General features: G+C 39.2%; 1 protein-coding gene across 6 annotated transcripts in view; it reads left to right on the top strand.

Annotated features, from left to right (window-relative positions):
• lyst (lysosomal trafficking regulator) overlaps positions 1 to 22,756 on the top strand; it is a 227,188-nt gene extending 204,432 nt beyond the window's left edge. For all 6 annotated transcript variants that reach the window (XM_053679573.1, XM_053679568.1, XM_053679571.1 and 3 more), the window contains 3 exons: positions 12,564 to 12,720; positions 16,313 to 16,384; positions 21,316 to 22,756. In XM_053679573.1, the coding sequence (XP_053535548.1) occupies positions 12,564 to 12,720; positions 16,313 to 16,384; positions 21,316 to 21,454 (368 nt within the window). In that variant the 3' untranslated portion in view covers positions 21,455 to 22,756. The remainder of the gene's footprint in view (positions 1 to 12,563; positions 12,721 to 16,312; positions 16,385 to 21,315) is intronic.
• Positions 22,757 to 23,946: the final 1,190 nt, after the last annotated feature.

Raw genomic sequence — 23,946 nt, forward strand, 5'->3', positions numbered from 1 at the left:
TTTCAAGCCTCTGCTTCCATATGCTGTAATAATAAACCTACTAACTAAACTATTCGTATATACATAGGTGGCAGTTTGGGCTGAACTAGCCATGCACTACTAGGCTGTGTGAAAATTCACCTTGCTGCATGTTGTTTTCAGAGCTCACCAGATTTCTCAAGTCTGATCTCTGCAGAGACCCATCTGAGTTTTTGCGATATATATTTCTAAAAAGCATCCTTTCTTTCTGGTAGAGATAACATTTGGGTTTGTAGAGCAACAGGGGGAAAAAGAAAATAAACATAAATGTGTTATTACAAAAACTGAACCTGAATAGCTGAGCAGTGACTTTTGGGGAGGAACTGGAATAATGGTTACCACCAAGGACAAATTAACCATAGGTCTGACTGGGCCACCTCGAGGGGTCTGAAACTGTAGCCTAGTTTTTTTTATTCCCCCTCAAAGTTTTTAAATCAAAAGACGATAGTTATCAAGTGAGTGATTTATGATGTTTAAACCAATAAGCATAAATGGTGTAAACTTACAGTAGACCAGTCAGGCAACGCACAAGTGCATCTAGGCATCTACTTGTTTAGCTAAGGATATATTTGTGTGACTCCTGGCAAATTTGGAAATGGAGCAAAAGCAGAGTAGCGGAGCTGATGGGAGAAAAAAGAGAAGAAATGAGGAGAGAAAGAGAGCAGTGTTAGCCGATGTACCATTGATGTTTACCTATTTTAAATCAATAGATGTTAGTGGTGTACCAAACGCTGTTTCTAACATTACTGATATACCAAGAAAACTGTCAAGACTACTGCAGACTCCAAAACTCAATTCAATTCAATGCTATTTGTATAGTGCTTTTAACAATTGACATTGTCACAAAGCAGCTTTACAGGTATATATCAGTTTATCTCTAATGAGCAAGCCAGAGGCAACTGTGGCAAGGAAAAACTCCCTGAGATGACATGAGGAAGAAACATTGAGGGGTGCCAGAAAAGTGGACACCGGATAGTGTAATTTAGAAATAAACTAGGCCGATAAAAATTTGACCGAACAATAACGTGTTTGATGACGCGACTAAATAGCCTAGTAACCAGAGTGAGACACCTCGATGACATGGCGCGCACATGCAGGAGCTACGTGCTCTTTGGATGTTTACTGTGCGTTTTTTTTTTGTTTCCGTCACGTCGCGAGACGTAAGGGGGTAGAGTACGGAAGCAGGTAAAGACGTATTTATTAAAGGGCAGGCAGACAAATCCTATATCTACTATAATACTCCGTGAGGTGTACAGGGACGCGAGCGGTATATATCCCCAATATAATCAGCCGTATAGAACCGAATAGAACCATTTTTTTGCATTCTTGTCAATGCACTTTTTAATGCACTTTTTTGTTGTAGGCTACAGAGTGTTACATTCTTTCATCAGTCAGTTATAGGCCTAACATAGTCTCTTCAAGGGGGGCTCAAAGATGGCCACATAAAAATATTTTTATTTTACTCATTTATTTATTTAAAGTTATATTGTGCCTTGTTGGTAGCCTATGCCTGCTGGAATGAAAAAAAAAAAAGTGTTAAATAAATATTTTGAAATTCTAGTTTTTGTAATTGATTTTTTTCTTTGAAAAGCAAGATGAAATAGTAAAAAGCACATTTTGACTATTTAATTAATGCAATGGTGAAAAAAATGGCAAAATAAATGGAAAAAACGTGAAAAAACGTGTTCGGTATTCGGCCTTAAGCTTTCGGCCAAGTTTTTCATTTCGGTGCATCCCTAAAATATACACTATTCGATAACTGTATACTATATAGTGAAATATGTGCAACAGAATCCACACTATCATGTATCCACTCAATTAGACAAATACAATGAATGATTCTTTTAATAACTTTCAATAACTTTATTGCTAACCGGATAACCACATGGAAAAAAGTTTATGCTAAACGAATGCAGTCAAAATTGTAAGCATCAATTTTTAGAAGAGCACCAGAAATCATCATGAATTGCTATTTAACTAGGGCACATCCCACCAATCAATACAGAGGTCAAATTACCCAATAAGCCTTATTACAACAAAAAAATAATTATCCCCAGTTATTTTCACATGCCTAATTTAACATAAAAAAATATACTTTTAATTTCTTATACATTTAAAACGGGTATACTTTCTGTTACATATAGTTAGATATAACAGATATAATTTCTGTTATACACAACACACATCCCAGTTTACCAAAACACTCTATGCCCATGAAACCTCCAGGTCTATGCCTTTACCTAAGAAAGCTATTAACAAATATGTTTTCAGCCTAGACTTAAACACTGAGACTGTCAAAGTCCTGAATACTATTTGCAAGACTGTTCCATAACTGTGGGACTACTCACTGACTGTTTTTTGTTTGTTTGTTTTATGCACCATTCTGTATAAACTCTAGTGACTGTTGTGAAAATTCCATGAGATCAGCTGTCAGACCAACACATCCGGTAACATCCATGCCACAATCAAAGTCACAGAGATCACACTTTTTCTTAATTCTATTCAGTTAAATTCAAACACTTTTTGTCCCGAAGGGGCAATTTGAGGTCACGTAGAGTAACAAACATTATACATAAGCAGCATCATACATTAAATAACATAATGTGCACCGTCCATATTAAATATAATCTGCTACAGTCAGGTACCTAAAATAAATAAATATATGTATATAACTGTGCGCAATTAAGAACATAAAAAAGTCACGGCATGGTAAACAAAGGGGTCAGAGCTGCACCACTTTAGGAACAAAGTTTGCTGTCCTGCTTTGTGTCCTACAGCTTGGACAGTGAAGCCATTGCCCTGAGGGGAGCCACTCAAAAACAGGACATGTGAGGGGTCTTGTAAAATCCTGCTGGCCAACCTCAGCATTTGTTGTTCACTTATAAGGAAAGAGCCCTAATAGGAAGTCCAATCATTTTTGAACAGACTTTAACTGTGCGCTCCTAATGATTTCTATTTTTAAGGCTAATGGAATGAAACCAGCAGATGATGGAGAATGTAATGGCACTTTCAATATAGGAGTAGTAGAACATATTAATGATGTTCTTACTAACCCCAAAGGAATTGAGCTTCCTTAAAAGGTACTGTCACTGCTGGCATTTCCTGAGTATCTCCTCCATGTAGGAAGTAAATTTCAGCAAATTGTCAAAAATTGTGCCCAGGTATCTGTACTCCTCAACAATCTTTATGGGCTTTCCATGAGTAACGGTAGTGACTGCCATAGCCATCTGCCTCGGCTTGTTAGAAATGGTTACTACCATGTCTTTAGTCTTGTTCACATTTCGTTCCAAACAGGAGTGGTTACACAACTCAACAAATTCCTGAATAGCTGGGCCATGATGGTAAGACAGTAAGATGGTGTCAACAGCTAACTTAATCAGATGACAGTTAGACTGGGTGGATCAGCAGTAATCAGAATGAAGAGCAGAGGGGAAAGAACACAGCCCTGCAGATAATCAGCTGAAGTATATAGAAGGTCAAAAAAGATGTTGTTGACCAGAGACCTATTGGTCAGAAAGTCAATTATCCAAAAAATCAGCTGGTCCTCCAAATGAAAATGACTGAGTTTCTCAGCGAGAATGTGTGGCTCTAGGGTATTGAATGCCAACACAAAATCAGTAAACAAAAATCTGACTGTGGTATTAGAAGATTCAAGATGCTTATGAACAATGTCTGAGATAAACACCTTGGCATCATCGACCCCTCTGCCTGTGCGATAGACAAACTGAAGTGGGTCCAACTGTGGGTCAGTTACTTGAGTAATATAATTTTTAATAATCCTCTCCATAGCCTTCACAAGAGAGGTGAGAGCAACGGGCCTCAGATCGTTTAAGGCTTTAATGGAACTCTTTTTGGTATCAGAATAACTATGGAATCTCTCCACAGCTGAGGGACTACACCACAAGAGGAGTTCTGAAACAATTCAATTAAATTTTATTTGTATAGCGCTTTTTACAATAGACATTGTCTCAAAGCAGCTTTACAGAAATGTCAACATGGTATACAGATATTAAAGGTGTGAATTTTTCCCAACTGAGCAAGCCACTGAGTGGCGACAGTGGCAAGGAAAAACTCCCTAAGATGTTTTAAGAGGAAGAAACCTTGAGAGGAACCCGACTCAGAAGGGAACCCATCCTCATCTGGGTAACAACAGATGGTGTGAAAAAGTTCATTATGGATTTATATGAAGTCTGTATGGCCTTAGGAGCAGCCGTAGTCCCAGCAGTCTGGAATTAGAGAAGATTTGAGCTCCATCCAGAGGAAGAAAGGATCTGGATCTCTAGTATCTCCATAAATTCGTGTGGGGCTCGGCGAAAGGAGAGAGAGGGAGAAAAAAGATTATTGTGACTGCGAAGTAGTAGAACAGAATCTAATCAGGGTAGGCTTGAGTAAACAAATACGTTTTAAGCCTAGACTTAAACACTGAGACTGTGTCTGAGTCCCGAACACTAATAGGAAGACTGTTCCATAACTGTGGGGCTCTATAAGCGAAAGCTCTCCCCCCTGCTGTAGCCTTTACTATTCGAGGTACCGTCAAATAGCCTGCATCTTTTGATCTAAGTAGGCGTGGCGGATCATATAAAACCAAAAGGTCGCTTAGATATTTAGCCGCAAGACCATTTAGTGCTTTATAGTTTAATAAACGTATTTTATAGTTAATGCAAGATTTTACTGGGAGCCAATGCAGTATTGATAATATCGGTGTGATATGGTCGTATCTTCTAGTTCTAGTTAGGACTCTAGCAGCTGCATTCTGGACTAACTGGAGCTTATTTATATTCCTACTGGAACATCCAGACAGTAAGTCATTACAGTAATCTAATCTAGAGGTGACGAATGCATGAACTAGTATTTCCACATCATGTAGTGACACTATGTTTCTTATTTTAGAAATATTTCTGAGATGAAAGAAAGCTATCCTAGTTATATTATCTACATGAGCATCAAATGATAGGCTGGAGTCAATAATCACTCCAAGCTCTTTAACTGCTGTACATGATGAAACAGAAAGACCATCCAGAATAACCGTGTGATCAGAAAGATTACTTCTAGCTACACGTGGGCCTAATAAAAGTATTTCTGTTTTATCAGAATTAAGGAGAAGGAAATTAGTTAACATCCAATGTCTAATGTCCTTTACACAGTCCTCAACTTTACTGAGCTTCTGTCTGTCCTCTGGCTTCGCTGAAACATACAACTGTGTATCATCAGCATAACAGTGGAAGCTAATTCCATGTTTACAAATAATTTGACCTAGGGGTAGCATATATAAAGTAAAGAGCAGTGGGCCTAAAACAGAACCCTGTGGAACTCCAAAAGTAACTTCAGTACGCATGGAGAAATCACCATTTACATCTACGAACTGATAACGATCGGTCAGATAAGACCTGAGCCAGGAGAGGACTGTTCCCTTAATACCAACAACATTTTCTAATCTATCAAGTAGAATAGTGTGATCTATAGTATCAAAAGCTGAACGAAGGTCGAGTAACACAAGCAGCGAGACACAACCCTGATCGTAAGTCAGTAGAAGGTCATTTACTACTTTAACTAACGCTGTCTCTGTGCTATGATGAGGTCTAAATCCTGACTGATACATTTCATGAATGTTATTCCTATCTAAGTACGAGCATAACCACTTTGCTACAACCTTTTCTAAAATCTTAGAGATGAAGGGGAGATTTGATATTGGTCTGTAGCTGGACAATTGAGACGGGTCAAGATCAGGTTTTTTAATCAAGGGTTTAATAACTGCTAATTTAAGTGATTTAGGTACATAGCCAGTGCTTAGGGAAGAATTGATTATATTTAAAAGTGGTTCAAATACTCCTGGACAAATCTGTTTAAACAAACATGTAAGTACGGGATCTAGTATGCAAGTTGATGAATTGACTGAAGAGATTAATGTAGCTAGTTCAGTCTCTCTAAGCGGAGCAAAACACTCTAAACATTGATCTGATATTGCTACATTGTCATGTAATGGGTTTGTTATAGTACTGTCCGATTTTAATTTAATGGCCTGTATATCACGTCTAATATTTTCAACCTTATCAATGAAAAATTTCATGAAATCTTCACTGCTATGTAATGATTGAGTGTTTCTCTCTGTAGTGGTTTTATTCCTAGTTAATTTTGCTACTGTGTTGAAAAGGAATCTAGAATTGTTTTTGTTGTCTCCTATTAAGGTAGAGAAATAGATTTTCTAGCATCGCCAAGAGATTTCCTATATTTCAGTAGGCTCTCCTTCCATGCTGTTTGAAATACCACCAGTTTGGTTTGACGCCATTTACGTTCTAATTGTCGAGTTGTCCGTTTTAAGGTTCGCGTTTGATCGTTATACCAGGGTGCTAATTTTTTTTCTCCAATTATTTTCCTTTTGAGTGGAGCCACTCTATCTAGCGTGTAGCGGAGTGTTGACTCCAAGCTTTCAGTCGCATGATCGAGTTCTATGGGATCTGACGGTGATCCAAATCTAATTGATGTTTCTGCGAGGTTATTTATGAAGCTCGGTGCAGTAGCTGATGTGTAGGTACGTTTTACGCGGTAGCGAGGCGAGGTGGAAATATTATGATCAATACGTATTATGAACGAGATAAGATAATGGTCTGAGACAACTTCAGACTGCGGAAAAATTATAATATTTTCTATACTTAGTCCGTATGTTAGTATGAGGTCAAGAGTGTGACCACCATTATGAGTAGGCCCGATTACGTTCTGATTAATCCCTACTGCATCTAAGATGGACACAACCGCTAATCTTAGAGGGTCTTCCAGGTTATCAAAATGAATATTAAAGTCTCCGACGATTAATGCTTTATCTACAGACACAACCAGGTTTGAGACAAAGTCTTCAAATTCACTAAGAAATTCAGTATATGGCCCTGGGGGTCTGTAAATTATAATTAGAGGAATTGACTTATTTTTTGTGGCTACATAACTTATACTGGTATGAAGAATTTCAAAAGAATTAAATTTATGCTTAGGTTTTTGTGTGACGACTAGATTTTTACTATGGATGAGACCAACACCTCCTCCTCTACCAGTTGAACGAGGCTGATGTACATAACTGTATCCAGGAGGACTGGCTTCATTTAATGCTATGTACTTGTTTGGTTTAATTCAAGTTTCTGTTAAACACATTAAATTACATTCCTGATCAGTGATGATGTCGTTAACAATAAGAGCCTTAGACGCAAGAGATCTAATGTTTAATAGTCCTAGCCTCAGATCAAAAGTGCTGGCTGTGCATTCAATATGATTTAATTTTATGTTAATTAGGTTACGAAGATAGACTTTCCGAGATTTTCTACATATCTGTATAGCTCGGGGAACAGACAGAGTCTCTGTAGTATGTATTACCGGTGCCAGATTTTTAATTGAACATTGATAATACTGAATGTTGTTATTATTGGAAGATGTGCTTACGGTAGGTAGTCACTTGGAGATGTTGTCTGACAGCAGTTCCGCTCCAAGGCTGCTGGGGTGCAGGCCATCAGGACGAAACAACCTAGGACGCTCCCAGAACAGATTCCAGTTGTTGACAAACACCAGATTCTGCTCATTACACCAAGAGACTAACCAATCATTTAATGCTAGAAGTCTACTGAACTTTTCTGCTCCACGTCTGTATGTGGGAAGAGGTCCAGAGACGATGATCTTCGCGGTGGGTGATCTGCCTCGTACCGTCTCGATCAGGCTGGAGAAGTCCCTCTTCAGAACCTCCGTCTGCCGCAGCCTGGTGTCGTTCGTCCCCGTGTGCAGCACAACTGCTCCAATGTGCTCGTCCTTCTTCAGGATCCCGGATACCTGCACAGCGACATCAAGGACACAAGCACCAGAAAAACAGTGTGTGCGCACCTTACCTTTAGATGAGGCTACACGGACGTTCCGCACAATGGAGTCCCCGAGGATCACAGCGTTGGGTCTGGTCTGACGGAGAGGGGCGAAGCGGTTCCTGGTTGGAATCTCGAACACCGGAGGTGGAGAGGGTCCAGCCCGCGCCTTCCACCGCTGGTTCACCCAAGGCCCGAGGTGTGTTGGCGCCGGCGTGATGGAGACCACGGCTGGGAAAGTCCTAGGTGCACGGTCCCTGCACAGAGAAACACACGGCGTAGAGGGGCTGGGAGTGGAAATACCACACTGTGTGCTTACCTTGGATATGTGGGCAGAGGCACAAGATGTTTCCAGCGCAGTTTGTCGCTCCAGCAGCTGGGCCTGCTTGTCGAGTAGGCCGCGGATCTGCTTCTCCACATCCTCCAGTTCCAGCCGCACCATGTGAAGCTCGAGCGAGTCCTCATCTGCACTCAAAACCGGAGAGACAGCAGACATATTTGTTTTTTAAACAGAACAGCGGTAAATGAGAAATGTGAAACGTAAACAAGGCTAGCGGTAGGTGATGCTAGCGGGCTATGGGCTACAAGCTAGTCGCGGATATTTGTAAAAAAAAAACAAAAAACAAAAAAAACATCAAATTTAGCGACAGAGCAACGTTACGATTGTTTTATCTAAAATAGTGTCAGTTATATTTGTATAACGTAAGGTAAATAATTTTAAAGTATAGAGATTAGAAGAAATTAATGTATTCACGTTAGCTCAAAGGGTGCTGCTTCCTCAGTGACACTTCAGGTTGCCAGATACTCTCCTCTTCAACAGAGGAGAAACAGAGTCTGAAACACACCCCCTAACTGCTCCGCAATATGTTTTAAGGTTTGGCAGGTATTATTCGGCCCAGGTGCACATTTAACTGTGGTCTTCTTAAGAGCTCGCACCATTCCTCTGTACTTATGGTGAGGGCAGAGTCACCAGGTTTTAGAGTACAAATGATTGATTCTACTTGAGTAGTTTTGTCTGTCTCAAATCTGATGTTAAAACAATTGAGGTCATTTGGAAGAGATGTTGGACTGCTACCTGCAACCTGAATGTGCTCACAAGCAGTGGGAGCAATATTAACTGCTGCCACTGTTTGATGTGAACATTACCCTAAGCTCTTAGCCTGTATCTGTATGATGAGTTTTGCATTGCACTGTGCCACGTAATTGGCTTATTTAGATAACTGCATGAATGTGCAGGTGTACAGGTGTTCCTGTGGAAGGTGAGTGTAAGGTTTCATGTTTTAGCATCCTCTAGTACTCAATTGACATGAAAATCTTTGGGGCCCCCTGGGGGTGCTGTCCAAATAAGTATTCTCAAGGTTCATGTCAATCAGTCAAGCCTTTGACTAGATATGGCCTTACATCCTGACTGGCAGCTTTGCAGTCAAATTTGTTTGCATGTTAGAATCTAATGCTTTTGAATATCAAAAAAACTTTTGATACCTTTTGTGGAGATTACTCTCAACCTCATCTGAGACTTTTATGAAGATTGAGCAAAAATTGTGGGCTGTAAAATCTTTTCAAAAACTCAAAATGGCTGAAAATCCAATATGGCAGGAAATGAAAAATAAAATGACAACATGGGGTGTGTTAAAATTCGCATGAGCCAAGGATTAATGGAAAAAAATTTTGTTCCAATGTGAAATGGTTCAAAAGTTCTAAGCAAAATTGTACCTTCAAATTTGACCCAATCTGGTGCTGAAGTCATTGAAAGGCAGGGCCCAAAATTGTTTAAATGCCTACTGGCACTATGCCCAATCTCACAACTTTTTACAACTTTTTCAGCTACTGAGGGATCAAGCACTAGAGCCACCTTCAGGTCAAATGTATTTTCCTCTGGACATGGTCCTCAACATAGCTTTCAAGTTTTATGTCAATTCAATGAAGCATTGCAGATATATGACTTCCCATTACTTAGCTATTTCTGTTAGTTGATGCTTATCATAATTTAAAAGCAACACATGACTTTAAAGTGGCAGTCTCCAAGAAATCACATGATAATGAGATCAGGAGATTTTAGGTCAAGCAGTTGAAGAGTAGTTATGAGCACTTTTTAAAATTAAAAGTGAAATCTTAAAATTGAATTGAAATCTTAGTAGTGCCCGTAAACACTGAGATTATTCATTAATATAGGTTAGTGTTATTGCTACCTTATCTACAATTTTGGTATGGCTGGACTTCTGTATACTCTTATTTCCTTTTGCGAGTGAAGTTCAAGCATTGTTTAGTATGCGTACATATAATTTAAGTTTATGTCTACAAAGGTTTCACCAGACTTTACAGTAGTAAAAATACACTAATGATAAATATTCATATAACTTTACAGAAATATGTTTGGTTTCTGAGGTATTCTAGTTGAAAACGCTTTGTATGCTGTGTATAGGCCCGAGCATTGCTTTTCTGACTTTCCATGGGTAAACAAGCCTGCATGATATACTGTTGGATTTGTTTTGAGGAGTAGATGTCATTTTTAGATGAGTTTGTGAATCCATATATGCATTTTCAAAATATGATGGAATTCATCTTCACTGTCAAATTTGTTTGCATGCTGTGAATATAAAAAATTGATCTGATTAACTTTCGTACAGCTTTGTCTGAAGATGATCTGAGCCAAAAGTTGTGAAGATTGAACAAAAATTGTGGGCTTTTTTTTTTTTTTTTTTAAATTTAGAGGTTCTCTGGCAATTCCAAATGGTGCATAAAATACAGTGATGGGCATTTTTTTTTTTTTTTTTTTTTTTTTTTTTTTTTTTTTAAAGCATCAGTTGACCTTAGAAGCTTCCAAGGAATCAGTCAAAAAAATAAAAAATCATGATCCTAAACCAAACACTTGGGAAGTAATGTGGGGAATAAATATTTTTCTTAATTACAACACCTAGTGGTCAAATGAGACAAAACTGAATAGGGTTTCTCAATTCTCTGGCTCCACTTTTCACAAGACTCCCATTTAGACCCCAAAAAGGATTCAAAAACACACAATGGTAGTGAATGACACCCTAATAAAAAACATACAAAAAAGGGTGCCTACTCGCCTTGGTTCTTGACCCCTAATAACCTAGAGACAAGTTTGTTCATATTGTTAGGGTAAGGGATAATGGGTTTCTGTGCCATAAGAAGAAAATGATCACACCTTTTGACTTGCTTCTTTTGTGCATTTTGCGTAGGATATGAAAAGATAGGCTTTGAAACTATCTATGCATTACATAGAGAGTGATTTGGGATTTTAGTATTAGTGGGGGAGCAGTGGTGGTGGCACAGTAGCGCAGCAGGTAGCATTGCCACCTCATAGCTCCAGGGTCCCCATTTCTATCCTGACATCAGGTTGTGTGGAGTTTTGCATGTTCTCCCTGTATATATGTGGATTTCCTCCCACTTCCCAAAACATCCTTATAGCATGCTTATACATCCCATAGGTAGGTGAGTGTGCGCGTGTATGTGCGTGCACCGCATGGTGCCCTGTGATGGACTGGTGTCCTATCCAGTGTGCTTTCCCTCTTCATGCCCAGTGTTTCGGGGGTGGTCTCTGGATCCAGCTTGATCCTGATCAGGAAAAGTGGTTATTGAAACTGAATGAAATTCATCCCTATATATATTATATTACTCCCTTTGTACACATACCCTGAAGTATACTACATAGGCTATGAAACTAAATATTGGCCATTAGGGGGTCTTTTATGATTCGGTTCCCTTCTCTCTTTAAAAGTTCACTACATAGCCTGTAAATGCACAGTGTATAAAATATTCTATTATTTTGTATAGGATTCTCTAATTTTGCACCCTAATTAGTAAATTATGTTTCATATAGGCAATCGTAATAGGAATTCTGCTGTCTGTTCCTTATACATTGATCAGCCATAACATTAAAACCACCTGCCTAATTTAGGTCTCCCATGGGCCACCAAAACAGCTCTGACCCTTTGAGGCATGGACTCTGAAGACCTCTGAAGGTTGAATTTGCTGTGGTATCTGGCACCCAAATGTATCAGCAGATCCTTTAAGTCCTGTAAATTGCAAGATGCTGCCTCCATGGATCGGAGTTGTTTGTCCGGCGCATCCCACAGATGCTCAATTGGATTGAGAGCTGGGGAATTTGCAGCCATGGCAACACCTTAAAATTTTTGTCATGTTCCTCAAACCATTCCTGAACAATTTTTGCAGTGTTTAGGTAGGTGGCATGTGTCAAAGTAACATCAACATGAATGCCAGGACCCAAGGTTTCCCAACAAAACATTGCCCAGAGCATTACACTGCCTCAGCCAGCTTGCCTTCTTCGCATAGTGCATCCTGGTGCCATCTCTTCAGCAGGTAAGCACCCAGGCGCAAATGACCCTGTTGCCAGTTCACTGGTTGTCCTTCCTCTTACCACTTTTGGTAGGTGCTATGCCACTGCATACCGGGAACACCCCACAAGACCTGCTATTTTGGAGATGCTCTGACCCAGTCTTCTAGCCGTCACAAAAATATCAGAGTTGGTCAGTTCCTTACACCTGCCCATTTTTCCAGCTTCCAACACATCAACTTCGAGAATTGACTGTTCACTTGCTGCCTAATAGGTGGGGCCTATCCATTTGGGTCTGAAGGGTCTGAATATTTTCTGAATGCACTGTAAATGTACTACACGGATTTTCCTCTTTAGCAGTTTGTATTAGTGTTGTGCTTTTGTTTTATGTGTAGTGGGTGGAGGAAGTGACTTGAGACTGTGGACAGTAAATGGTGATCTAATTGGTCATGTCCACTGCCGAGAGAACATCTGTTCTGTTGGGTTCTCCAATCAGCCAGAGGGGGTGTCCGTTAATGTGATTGCGGGAGGCCTACATAATGGAGTCGTGAGGTGAGAGAATATACATAAAACACAAATTACTTGAGTTTTACTGCAAAATGCATGTTTGTGTGTAATATTTCACTGATTATTCCTGACACTGTTCAGTTAAAAAAAAAAAAAAAAAACAATTTGGAATAAGAGATTTGGTGACTCAGGCATTGCAAAGCTGCCACTGTTGGGCTTTTGAGCAAGACTCTGCCCTCCCTGTACCAGGGATGCAGTTTCAATGCCCTGACCAAAACTTCCTAATACTGTAATCTGGGATATGCTTAAACACACAAAAAACAATGTCCCTGTACTGTTCTTGTGTACATTGGTGGTGCTTGAATATTTATGAACCCTTTAGAATTTTCTATATTTCTGAATAAATATGACCTAAAACAACATCAGATTTTCACACAAGTACTAAAAGTAGATAAAGAGAACCCAATTAAACAAATGAGACACAAATATTATATTTGGTCACTTAGTTATTGAGGAAAATTATCCAACAGTACATATCTGTGAGTGGCAAAAGTATGTGAACCTTTGCTTTCAGTTTCTGGTGTGATCCCCTCGTGCAGAAATAATTGCAACTACATGTGTCCAGTAACTGATGATTAGTCCTGCACATCAGCTTGGGGGAATTTTAGCCCATTCTTCAGTACAGAACAGCTTCAGCTCTGGGATATTGGTGTGTTTCCTCACATGAACTGCTTGCTTCATGTCCTTCCACAACATTTGAATTAAGGTCAGGACTATGACTTAACAATTCTAAAACATTAAATTTATTCTTCTTCTTCTTTAACCTTTCTTTCGTAGAACGACTTGTGTGCTTAGGGTCATTGTCTTGCTACATGACCAAACTTCTCTTGAGATTCAGTTCATGGACAGATTTTCCCTTGAGGATTTACAGTAGGAGTATAGAGTATACAGTGGGGGAAATAAGTACTGAATGTGAATCAGTAAATATATTTCCAATCAGGCTATTCACATGAAATTTTCAGCAGACATCAGTATTAACTCAAGAAATCTGGAAATATAAAGAATTCACAACATTAAGTCCAGAAATAAAGTTATGTGTAATAAAGTGGAATGAGACACAAAAAAAGTATTGAACACACAGTATTGAAAAAACAGTTCTCCAAGGCAAGGTAACTCAAGGAACCAGCTGAAATCCATAAGTAATTATACCTCCGATCTGTGCAAATTGATATCAGCTGGGTTAGTAAATTGATGGTCTATAAAAAGGCTTTTCGTTACCAAGAAACATCTCGTGAAGCAAAGAGCTCTCCTAAGTCCTTCGCAACCTTATTGTTGCAAAATATATTGATGGAATCGGATACAGACATATTTCAAAACTTCTGTATCTTCCAGTAAGCACCATATCCTCAAGTGGAGGCAACACTACTCCGTCATCACCCGACCACACACAGGAGGTCCTCGCAAGATTTCTGACCAGGGAGTCAGAAGAATAGTCAGAAGAGTAGTCCAATAACCAAGGAACACTCAGAAAGAGCTCCAGGAACACTTGGAGGCAGCAGGTGCCATCATCACAGAGAAAAAACAATAGGCAATGCACTCCACCGTCATGGCCTCTACGCACGCTCACCCTGCAAGACTCCATTACTAAAGAAAAGGCATGTCGAAGCTAGTTTACAGTTTGCTATAACTCATTTGGACAAGCCTTTGAAATACTGGGAGAGTGTAGTCTGGTCAGACGAGAGCAAAATTGAACTTTTTGGCTGTCATACTACACACCATGTTTGGAGAAGAAATGGCACTGCACGTCACCCTTAAAACACTATATCAACAGTGAAGTTTGGGGGTGGAAGCATCATGGTGTGGGGCTGTTTTTCATCGCATGGTACTGGCAGACTTCATATAATTGAAGGAACGATGAACCCTTTACCTGGAGAATCTTGAGAAGAATCTGCTGCCATCCACCAGGATGAAGAAGATGAGATGTGGGTGGACCTTCCAGCATGACAACGATCCATAGCATACAGCAAAGGAAACTCTCATTTGGTTACAGAGAAAAAAAATCAAGGCGTTTGAATGGCCCAGTCAATCATCTGACTTGAATAATGATACTGCACCTTTATTGGTCACATATACATTACAGCACAGTGAAATTCTTTTCTTCGCATATCCCAGCATGTTAGGAGGGTGGGGTCAGAGCGCAAGGTCGTGATACAGCGCCCCTGGAGCAGAGAGGGTCAAAGGCCTTGCTCAGGGGTCCAACAGTGGCAGCTTGGCAGTTCTGGGGGTTGAACCCCTGACCTTCCAATCAGTAACCCAGAGCCTTAACGGAATGGGCCAAAATCATACCTGAATACTGCGGCCAATTAATTTCTTCATACAGGAAGCGTCTTGAAGCTGTCATTACAAACAAAGACTTCTCCACTAACTATTAGATAAATTTCAGTTAGCGTGTTCAATACTTTTTTCCTGTGTCATTTCTCTTTATTACACATAACTTTATTTACGGACTTTAATGTTTGGATTTCTTTATATGTGTGGATTTCTTGAGTTAACACAAAAGTCTGGTGAAAATTTTTATGTGTATAGCTTCATTGGAAATATATTTACTTAAAAAAATGATGACGCGTCCAATACTTATTTCCCCCACTGTAATTCAGAATTAATTGTTCCATCAATGATGGTAAGCTGTTTTAAACCAGATGCAGCAAAACAGGCCCAAACCATAAAACTACCACCAGCATGTTTCACAGAAGGCATAAGGTTCTTATGCTGGAATGCAGTGTTTTCCTTTCTTCAAAAATAGCCCTTTTCATTTAAACCAAAATGTTCTGTTTTTGTTTTATCCATCCACAAAACATTTTTCCTTTAGCTTTCTGGCTTGTCTACATGATCTTTAGCAAACTGCAGATGGGCAGCCATGTTATTTTTGGAGAGCAGTGCCTTTCTCCTTGCAACCCTGCTACAAACACCATTGTTCAGTTTTCTCCTGATTTTTGACTCAACTTTTGATGAGAGAGAGGCCGTTAGTTACCTTGGGTTTCATTGTGATCATGTGGACTATTACATGTCTTGCTCTTTGAGTGAGCTTTGTTACTTGGTGTGTGTTGCCAAGATCACACTTGGATAGATTCCTGTTCTTTAAATAAAACAGTGTGCTCTCTCATACCTGATTGTCACTGCATTGATTGAAAACACCTGACTCTAATCTTCACTTTCAAATTAACTGCTAATCATAGAGGTTCACATACTTTTGCTACTAACAGTTATGTAATATTGGATAATTTTCCTTAATAAATAAATGACGAGTATAATATTTTTGTCTCATTTGTTCAATTGGGTTCTCTTTGTCTAATTTTAGGACTTCTGATGATGTTTAGGTCATACTTCTGCAGATATATAGACAATTCTAAAGAGTTCAGAAACTTTCAAGCACCACTGTAAATGATAAAGATTCTTAAATGCTACCTTCTTATTTTTTCATAGTATATGGTTTGATGCCAATACTTTTAGCAAATTGTCTATCACCGTACAGTGGGATGCCATATCAACATATTATCTTTGTAATTTTTCCATGCTCTATTTTCTTTGCTTTCATGAACTCACTCACTACTTTTTCGGCCTATGCATATACACTAAGGCTGTGGAGCACATGGGACCTGAAGCCAGTGAGAGAAATAACCTTTCCCAAGTCCAACAAGCCTATAGTAAGGTACGCTGTGCATATAGACCATGTTGCAACATACTGCTGGTTTTCATACGTCAAATACTGATACATGTGGTTTAATTCTGTAGCTTAAATAAATAAAGTAGCAGAACTTTTCATACTATTGCACACCTTACGTACAAACAAATAATTACAAAGAAATGCATTCTACAGCAACATGCCATGTAGTGTGTTGGCCCACACTTTTATTTATCTGCATGATTTTATGCATTGTTTTGCTGCTATATGATTGGCTTTCCTATTAAGGTGTATGTATGTGTATTTTGCTAAACACTGAAGACATTTGGGTTTGAAATCAGAAGATGAAAGAGATGATAGATCAGAATTTCAGCCTGTCATTTCCTGATATTTACATCTAGATGTATTAAACAACTTCGAACATGACACCTCTGGTGGCAAACCACCCTCTTTTTTAAGTGATAAAAGTACTGGAACAAACAGTCTTAAGGTAAATTAAAGTAAATAACACAATAACTTCCTTGCAATAAATGCATCAAGTTGGTGACCCACTGACATCACCAAACCATTCCATTCTTTTGTTATGCTTTTCTGGGCTTGTACTGCAGCTTCTTTAGATTATTAATTTTGCGTTCATTAATTCGTTTTCCCTTCAGTCACCTACTCAAGACCTGCAATGTATGCTAAATTGGGTTAAGGTCTGGTGATTGACTTGGCCAGTCTGAAACCTTCCCCTGATTAAGTCATTTGTCATGCTGGTAGTGTGTTTTTTACCATCATGAGTTACACCATTCAAAAATATGTAATCAAAAAGATTAGTGATTCTGTCCCAGAAGCAGTCATGCAAGCCCAAGCCAACCTTCAAGGTGCTTGACCACTAAGCTTGTATGTTTTGGATCATGAGCAGATCATTTCTCTCTCCATACTTTAGCCTTTCCATCACTTTGGTAATGGTTAATCTTGGTTCCAGAACATTTATAGCTCATCTCAGTATTTATTTGTGAATTACAACCTGTCTTCTCTGCCTTGTGGAGGTTGTTGGTGATAAACACTGACTGTTGTTTTTTGAGATTTTCTTCTCAGCTCTCACAGTGTTTCGGTCATCTGCTGTTGTTTTCCTTGGCTGATCTATTCCATGTCTGCTCATTAGTACACCAGTGGTTTCTTTCTTTTTTGGTGCATTCCAAATTGTATTCCCTATTCAAAATAGCTTGCTTTCTCCCATAGAAAGCTCATGTTGGTTTATCCTTTTTTAATAACAAATGCAGTGTTCACAGGCGAAACCCAGGTCTCAAACCCAGAGTAGCTTTTCAGAGCTTAAACATACAATTTTGACCTCAATCCCAAATGCCTCCAGTGTATAGCAAAAACAAAAGAACTTGCCTTGCTGTTCCAATACTTTCAGAGGGGACTGTATATATGGCCATATATATGTATATATTATTATTATATGTATATTATATATACTGTATATATTGCCGAGTACAGGTGCATCTCAAAAAATTTGAATATTGTGGAAAGTTCTTTTTTTTTCTGTACTTTAATTCTAAAACTGGAACTTTCATATATTCTACATTCATTACACATAAAGTGAAATATTCCAAGCTTTTTTTTTGTTTTAATCTTGATGATTATGGCTTACAGCTCATGGAAATCAAAAATCCAGTATCTCAAAATATTAGAATAAAGAATTTATAATACAGAAACATCAACCTTCTGAAAAGTATGTTCATTTATGCACTCAGTTCTTGATTGGGGCTCCTTTTTCATGAATTACTGCAATAATGCGGCATGCCATGAAGGCAGTCAGCCTGGTGTTTTCAGAAGGTCGATATTTCTGTATTATAAATACTTTAGTTAAATGTTTTGAGATACTGGATTTTTGATTTCCATGAGCTGTAAGCCGTAATTATCAAGATTAAAACAAAAAAAGGCTTGAAATATTTCACTTTATGTGTAATGAATGTAGAATATATGAAAGTTCCACTTTTTTAATTAAATTATGGAAAAAAAATTAACTTTTCCATGATATTCTAATTTTTGATGCACCTATGGACACCTGATGACAAATCACACCCATATGTGCTTTTTGTGCTTGTTGAACAAGAGTGGAATGTGGCTGTGGGGATTTGCCCATTCAGCCACAAAAATATTAGTGAGATCCGGCACTGATGTCAGATGAGGAGACCTGGCATGCAGTAGGCATTCCAGTTCATCCCAAAGGTATTCAGTGGGGCTGAGTTCAAATTCTTCCACACCAACCTTCCACCTTTGTGCTAACAGTTTGGATGTGTTGGTCAGGTGTCCACATACATTTGGTCAGATAGTGTGTGTGTGTAATAGATAGATATACACACGGATATACATATATGCTCTCACTGTCCACTTTAATAGGAACACCTGTACACCTGCTCATTTATGTAATCATCAATCACTCAATCATGTGGTAGCAGCACAATGCATAAAATCATGCAGATACAGGTCAAAAGCTTTATTTAATTTCACATCAAACATCAGAATAAAGAAAAACTGTAATCTCTATGATTTATACCGTGGCATGATTGTTGGTACCAGAAGGGCTGGTTTGAGTGTTTCAGAAACTGCTGATCTCCTGGGATTTTCACACACAACATTCTCTAGAATTTACACAATTTGGTGTGAAAAACAAAAAACATTGAGTGAATGACAGTTCTGTGGGTGGAAATGCCTTGTTGATAATGTACAGATTCGAGCTACCAGGAAGGATATAGTAACTCAAGTAATCACTCTTTACAACTGTGGTGAACAAAAAAGCATCTCAACAGGCACAAAACTTTGAGTCTTGAGGTGCTTGGGCTACAACAGCAGAAGACCACATTAGATTCCACTCCTGTCAGCCAAGAACAGGAATCTGAGGTTACAGTGGACACAGGCTCACCAAAACTGGAAATTGAAGATCAGATAAGTCCATTTTTTTCTGAGTCTGTGTCCATTATAGCCTCAGATTCCTGTACTTGGCTGACAGGAGTGGAACCTGATGTGGTCTTCTGTTGTTGCAGCCCAACCACCTAAAGTTTGATGTGTTGTGCATTCTGAGATTCTTTTCTGCTCACCACGGTTGTAAAGAGTGCTTATTTAAGTTACTATAGACCCCCTGTCAGCATATCTATCTATCTATCTATCTGTCTATCTATCTCTCTATCTATCTATCTATCTATCGATCGATCGATCGATAGATAGATACAGTATCTCACGAAAGTGAGTACACCCCTCACATTTTTGTAAATATTTGATTATATCTTTTCATGTGACAACACTGAAGAAATGACACTTTGCTACAATGTAAAGTAGTGAGTGTACAGTTTGTGTAACAGTGTTAATTTGCTGTCCACTCAAAATAAGTCAACAGACAACCATTAATGACTAAATCGCTGGCAACAAAAGTGACCCCCCCCTAAGTGAAAATGTCCAAATTGGGCCAGTTAACCATTTTCCCTCCCTGGTGTCATGTGACTTGTTAGTGTTACAAGGTCTCAGGTGTGAACAGGGAGCAGGTGTGTTAAATTTGGGGTCATCGCTCTCACACGCCCTCATACTGGTCACTGGACGTTCAACATGGCACCTCATGGCAAAGAACTCTCTGAGGATCTGAAAAAAAGAATTGTTGCTCTACATAAAGATGGCCTGGGCTATAAGAAGATTGCCAAGACCTTGACACTGAGCTTCAGCACGGTGGCCAAGACCATACAGCGGTTTAACAGGATAGGTTCCACTCAGAACAGGCCTCGCCATGGTCGACCAAAGAAGTTGAGTGCATGTGCTCAGTGTCATATCCAGAGGTTGTCTTTGGGAAATAGACATATGAGTGCTGCCAGCATTGCTGCAGAGGTTGAAGGGGTGGGGGGTCAGCCTGTCAGTGCTCAGACCATATGCCACACACTGCAACAAATTGGTCTGCATGGCTATCGTCCCAGAAGGAAGCCTCTTCTAAAGATGATGCACAAGAAAGCCCGCAAACAGTTTGCTGAAGACAAGCAGACTAAGGACATGGATTACTGGAACCATGTCCTGTGGTCTGATGAGACCAAGATAAACTTATTTGGTTCAGATGGTGTCAAGCATGTGTGGTGGCAACCAGGTGAGGAGTACAAAGACAAGTGTGTCTTGCTACAGTGTAAATGCATGAGTGCTGCCGGCACTGGGGAGCTACAGTTCATTGAGGGAACCATGAATGCCAACATATACTGTGACATACTGAAGCAGAGCATGATCCTCTCCCTTCGGAGAAGCATGATAACGACCCCAAACACACCTCCAAGACGACCACTGCCTTGCTAAAGGAGCTGAGGGTGAAGGTGATGGACTGGCCAAGCATGTCTCCAGACCTAAACCCTATTGAGCATCTGTGGGGCATCCTCAAACTGAAGGTGGAGGAGCACAAGGTCTCTAACATCCACCAGCTCCGTGTTGTCATCATGGAGTGGAAGAGGCACTTCACAGTGGCAACCTGTGAAGCTCTGGTGAACTCCATGCCCAAGGCAGTGCTGGAAAATAATGGTGGCCACACAAAATATTGACACTTTGGGCCCAATTTGGACATTTTCACTCACTTTTGTTGCCAGCAGTTTAGACACTAATAGCTGTGTGTTGAGTTATTTTGAGGGGACAGCAAATTTACACTGTTACACAAGCTGTACACTCACTACTTTACATTGTAGCAAAGTTTCATTTCTTCAGTGTTGTCACTTGAAATGATATAATCAAATATTTACAAAAATGTGAGGGGTGTACTCACTTTTGTGAGATACTGTAGATAGATATCCAAGTAAACCAAGTATCTCTTTTTTAGATAGATAGTTTAAAACAACTTGTGCTTTGTGACATGTTCAACTATTATGCTAGGGTAAAGTGTGACCTTAAAGGGATGCATGTGATCAGCAACAATATTCAGATAACTCTGCTGACCTACTTATTTTCAGTCTTACTTTCTCATGTGATGGACACCACCTGTACACAACAAACTGTGAGGGCACAGTGATTGCTTGGTGTCGACGGGATCAGCAGCGCATGAAGCTGCCCATGTTCTATTCATTCTTGAGCACCTATGCTGCAGGCTGAAAGAGTGGCAACTACATTCTTCTACAACCTAGTCTACAACCTTCAAAAACCTCTGCAAACCCCACTACCTTAGAATGATAAGAGGCTTGCATGCACCAGACTTAAAGACTTATCCCTCAAGGCTTGAAAATCCTCCCTTTGGAGTGGGCATGTTTGCTAAAAGTGAATGCACTGTAAGAAGAGTGATATGTATCTGTTGATGAAGATAGGGGAACATGTGTTTATGGAAAATAATGAAGGCCTTGGACCACTGGTTCTTTCCCCATGCTTTTTAGTATAATTCTGTTTCTTGTTTATCATGTATGCATCTTTTATTTTATTTGCTTTGTTTTTGGTTGTTGCAGTTTTATTTGTAGTGTGTTTTCACTCCATGTCATACTTTGTGTATTTTGTAGTGTTTTATTTTGTAATTTGACAATCCTGGAATCCTGGCTCCATCTGAATACCCAACATCTAAGAGTCATTTACATTTGAAGCTAAAATAAATGTCTTTTTCCTAAAGCTCATGTACTCACACCAGCTGTACCAGCAGCCTTGGACTGTGTCTGTCTCCAAGTTACTGGATGAATTTACAGTTAGCATACAGAATCATTATTTTTCTGTAGTGCAGCAGAAAAATTAAAAGCAGAAGGTGCATACCTGTTACGGAAAAAAAGAGGGCCACCTTCAGGCACAGAAAAGAATACCAGAGATGGTAATAGAGAAATATACTTCCTCTCTTGAAAAGTGGAGTCTGTGTGGTTTTCTGTTATAAGGAGTCTTATCGAGTCGAGTCTTATTGAGTCTTATGCCAGTGAAGGAAATAAGCAGTCTGTTCATTGTAGCATTTTGGGAATCATATAGTAGCCAGACTGTTAAAGCTTGTGTGTTTTGATAGTATAAAAATAACATAACATAAATTACATAAAATGATTGAAATTACCTTTCTCTTGACTCTTGGAAGGATTTTGGGGGCCATTTCTTACTAAGTAATGAGCACATTTTTAGTTTCTCATAAAGGAAAAGTTAGTTGTCCATTCCTCTTAAGAACCCTTACAGTTTTTTTTCCCCCCTCGTTAAGCTACCCTTGGGCTGCATTTCTATGCCATTCCTGTATACTTCAACTTAGAATAAAGGGGATAATTATTGCCATTTACAATATCTTTGACTTGTTTGCTTGTAAATATTTGAATATAAATACCAATACATGTATTTAAGAATCTTTAATAGCTTGTGGTATGCTTTTGTCTGATGAGTTGGAGCCCATTGCGAGCTCATTTCAGAAATGCACTCTGATTTGTAATAAAGACCTACTTACCTTAATCTGGGACTCATCTGCTGCACTCACTGTAATAATTGTGGCCTTCATAAAGATCTCAGTCAATTTAACTGGATGGTGCAGTTCCAGATGAAGCATTTCGGAAGCCCAGTGATGTCAACGGTGATGTAAAATTAAGCAGCGAAGCTGGTTCAGCCTCCATGCTCCATGTGAGTAAAGAAAGCTCTTTTTGCTCTTTTGAACATTGGCAATGGGAAGGGACTGTTAAAAGACATTTAATAATCCTCCAAAGTAAAATATACCCCAATCACAGACTGCAGGTTTTAGCATCCTATGTCAACCCGTTTCTTAGTCACAGTACTACCTACTCAGTGCAGCCATTAGTGTGGTCCAGTTGTCTTGTGGTACTCCACACATCTGTCATCTTTCAGATACCTGCCCAGCCAGCATGGCTTGATGTGTGCCAGCTGGTTTCCACATGGACATGGGGTCTGATATATGGGCTGTTACCGGGGCCCAGTTGGGCTACAGAGAAAACAATATGTATGAGCTGCAAGTAGGCATCTCAGGAAGTCTACACATATTGGGCTCACTCGGGTCCTTTATGGGTTTGTTTCAGTACTCTGTCTTAGACTTATTCTCTTCTCTTCAGTACTCCAGAAGTAGATGAATCTACTTTTAATGTTAATTATATCACATTACAATGATTATCTAAAATTCTTATTAGGATTTCAGCCCTTCAGACTTGAACCCCTAAATATAGCTGCAAGCAGCAATTATCGAGGTTCAAGTCCTTTAGTGCCCTTAAAGATGTTAAAAAATATTTAATATTGTGCAATTCTATAAGCACCTAAATCAAAGAAAAGCCAAGATATTTGTATGAAATATCAGACTTCATTAAGCTTGTCTAATAGCTGCTGAACATTGATGGACCAATAATGGACATGTTTTTCAAGATTCACAATTGTCTTCATATACACTGATTGGACCAATAGTTCCACATTTAGTGCCAATTTCATGTTTTGTTCTGTTATAGCACCACCAATTGATCACATTCAGCAATTTTTTTTTTACAGCTATCCTCAGATCGAGCACACAAGTATCTCAAGTTTGGTGAAAATATCTCATTCCGTTTACGTATTTACTATATAACTAATGTGGCCAAGTCCTTTGGCCAAGTCCATTGGCACCTTTACTTTTGGCATGCCGTCGACACGTAAAATCAAAACTTCAA

The sequence above is a fragment of the Ictalurus punctatus genome, chromosome 3 (genome assembly GCF_001660625.3).
Source record: "Ictalurus punctatus breed USDA103 chromosome 3, Coco_2.0, whole genome shotgun sequence".
Classification (NCBI taxonomy): Eukaryota; Metazoa; Chordata; class Actinopteri; order Siluriformes; family Ictaluridae; genus Ictalurus; species Ictalurus punctatus.